At 35.7% G+C, this 1434-nt stretch overlaps 1 protein-coding gene across 1 annotated transcript; it reads right to left on the bottom strand.

Annotated features, from left to right (window-relative positions):
* Positions 1 to 480: 480 nt before the first annotated feature.
* On the bottom strand, positions 481 to 1017 carry LOC147391067 (late embryogenesis abundant protein At1g64065-like). The gene has a single exon (XM_086458985.1). It carries the CDS (start codon positions 1015 to 1017, stop codon positions 481 to 483), a length of 537 nt encoding a protein of 178 aa, XP_086315111.1.
* Positions 1018 to 1434: the final 417 nt, after the last annotated feature.

Consider the following 1434-nt stretch of genomic DNA (forward strand, 5'->3'; position numbering starts at 1 on the left):
ATCCAATCTAGTGTCCTGTTTATTATTACAATATGGAAAAAACTTTGACTGACCAAGAGATCAAATTAACATCAAATTTTTCGTTGTCAATTTTTTTTTTCAATAGGCCGAAACTATCAAATTAATGAAAAATGGGAGAAATTCGACAACTCTAATCCGTTAAATTTGAGAACATCAAGAATTTCATCGATCCTAAACCGTTAAAATTTAATTTCTAAACTTGGTTAGCCTTGGCCCGTCAATTTCTTTTATGAAAATTTTCAATTTTCACGTAGTGGAGGGCAAGTCATCTCGATATCTAAGAATCGATGACTAAGATGTTAATTGGGGGGGGGGGGATTTAATGAAACCATGGCACATGTAACCGTCGCCTCTTTTTAATAATTAATGAAATTATAATATAATGGCACAAAGAAATAGAAAAGAAAAAAAAAACCCAAACTCACAAAAGCAAATCAAACCCTCGATCTTGTTAAAACATCACTTACAATTCAATTCACTAACCGACCGACTGAGGGTGTTAATAATCATAGAGCAATCCATTTCCCCCGATTTTTTTCGCTTGAAGGCGTGCACTAGTGTCACCTTCCCACTCAACTTGGTATAACTGCTCAACCTCAAAGTCGCATAATTAACACCAGTAGTAAGAGTGGAATTAACTGGTAACTGGTTAGAATTCACTTCAACATTACTAACATTTATTCTTCGCGTTCGCCGAGCCTTCGCCTTCCCAGCTTCAATCTGACCTTCCCCAACCTTCATCCCATTATAAGTGAAAGAAACTGTGCTGCTTTCGAACTTGTATTCACCCCAATTCTTGTTCTTGATTGTAACCTCGGCGTTTAATGTCATGTTGAAGGATGGGGATGCATCTTGATTGAAATTCGATCTAAGGACTGTCACGTTATCGATCTCAACATCTGGACTTCGTACACGAAACACGGTTAATCCAAGTGTAACAAAGACTATAATCTGAAGTAAGATAAAAACAATGATGTATATGAGGCATCTCATCATGGTTCCCTTCTTGATTTGATGATTCACAACTATGAACTTGGTTATGGGGTGAGAAAAAATATGGTGGAAGGATTGAGAGATAGAGATGAAGAGAGACAGAGCGATGGTTGTGGGAGGATGGTGGGTGATAATGGAGGCAGCTGTATAACAAAGACTTTTTTATTTATTTTTTACTTCAACGTGTTGAATATCCTCTTTATCAAACCTTCTATTTATATTCTTTATAAATATATGAGCCGTGATAACCGGACTCTAAAATCAAAAATACTCAAATATACTCAACCAACATAATACGATGGGATGTCCAGAACTATATATTTTCCTCGAGATACGTACATAAAAAGTATGTATGATTTTAATTTTATGCACATTCCCCATCAGTTGAGTGTTTTTGGAGTCCGTTAGTATTATTATTTT

Source organism: Akebia trifoliata, chromosome 11 (assembly GCF_017979445.1).
Source record: "Akebia trifoliata isolate Shusen 1 chromosome 11, ASM1797944v1, whole genome shotgun sequence".
NCBI classification, from domain to species: Eukaryota; Viridiplantae; Streptophyta; class Magnoliopsida; order Ranunculales; family Lardizabalaceae; genus Akebia; species Akebia trifoliata.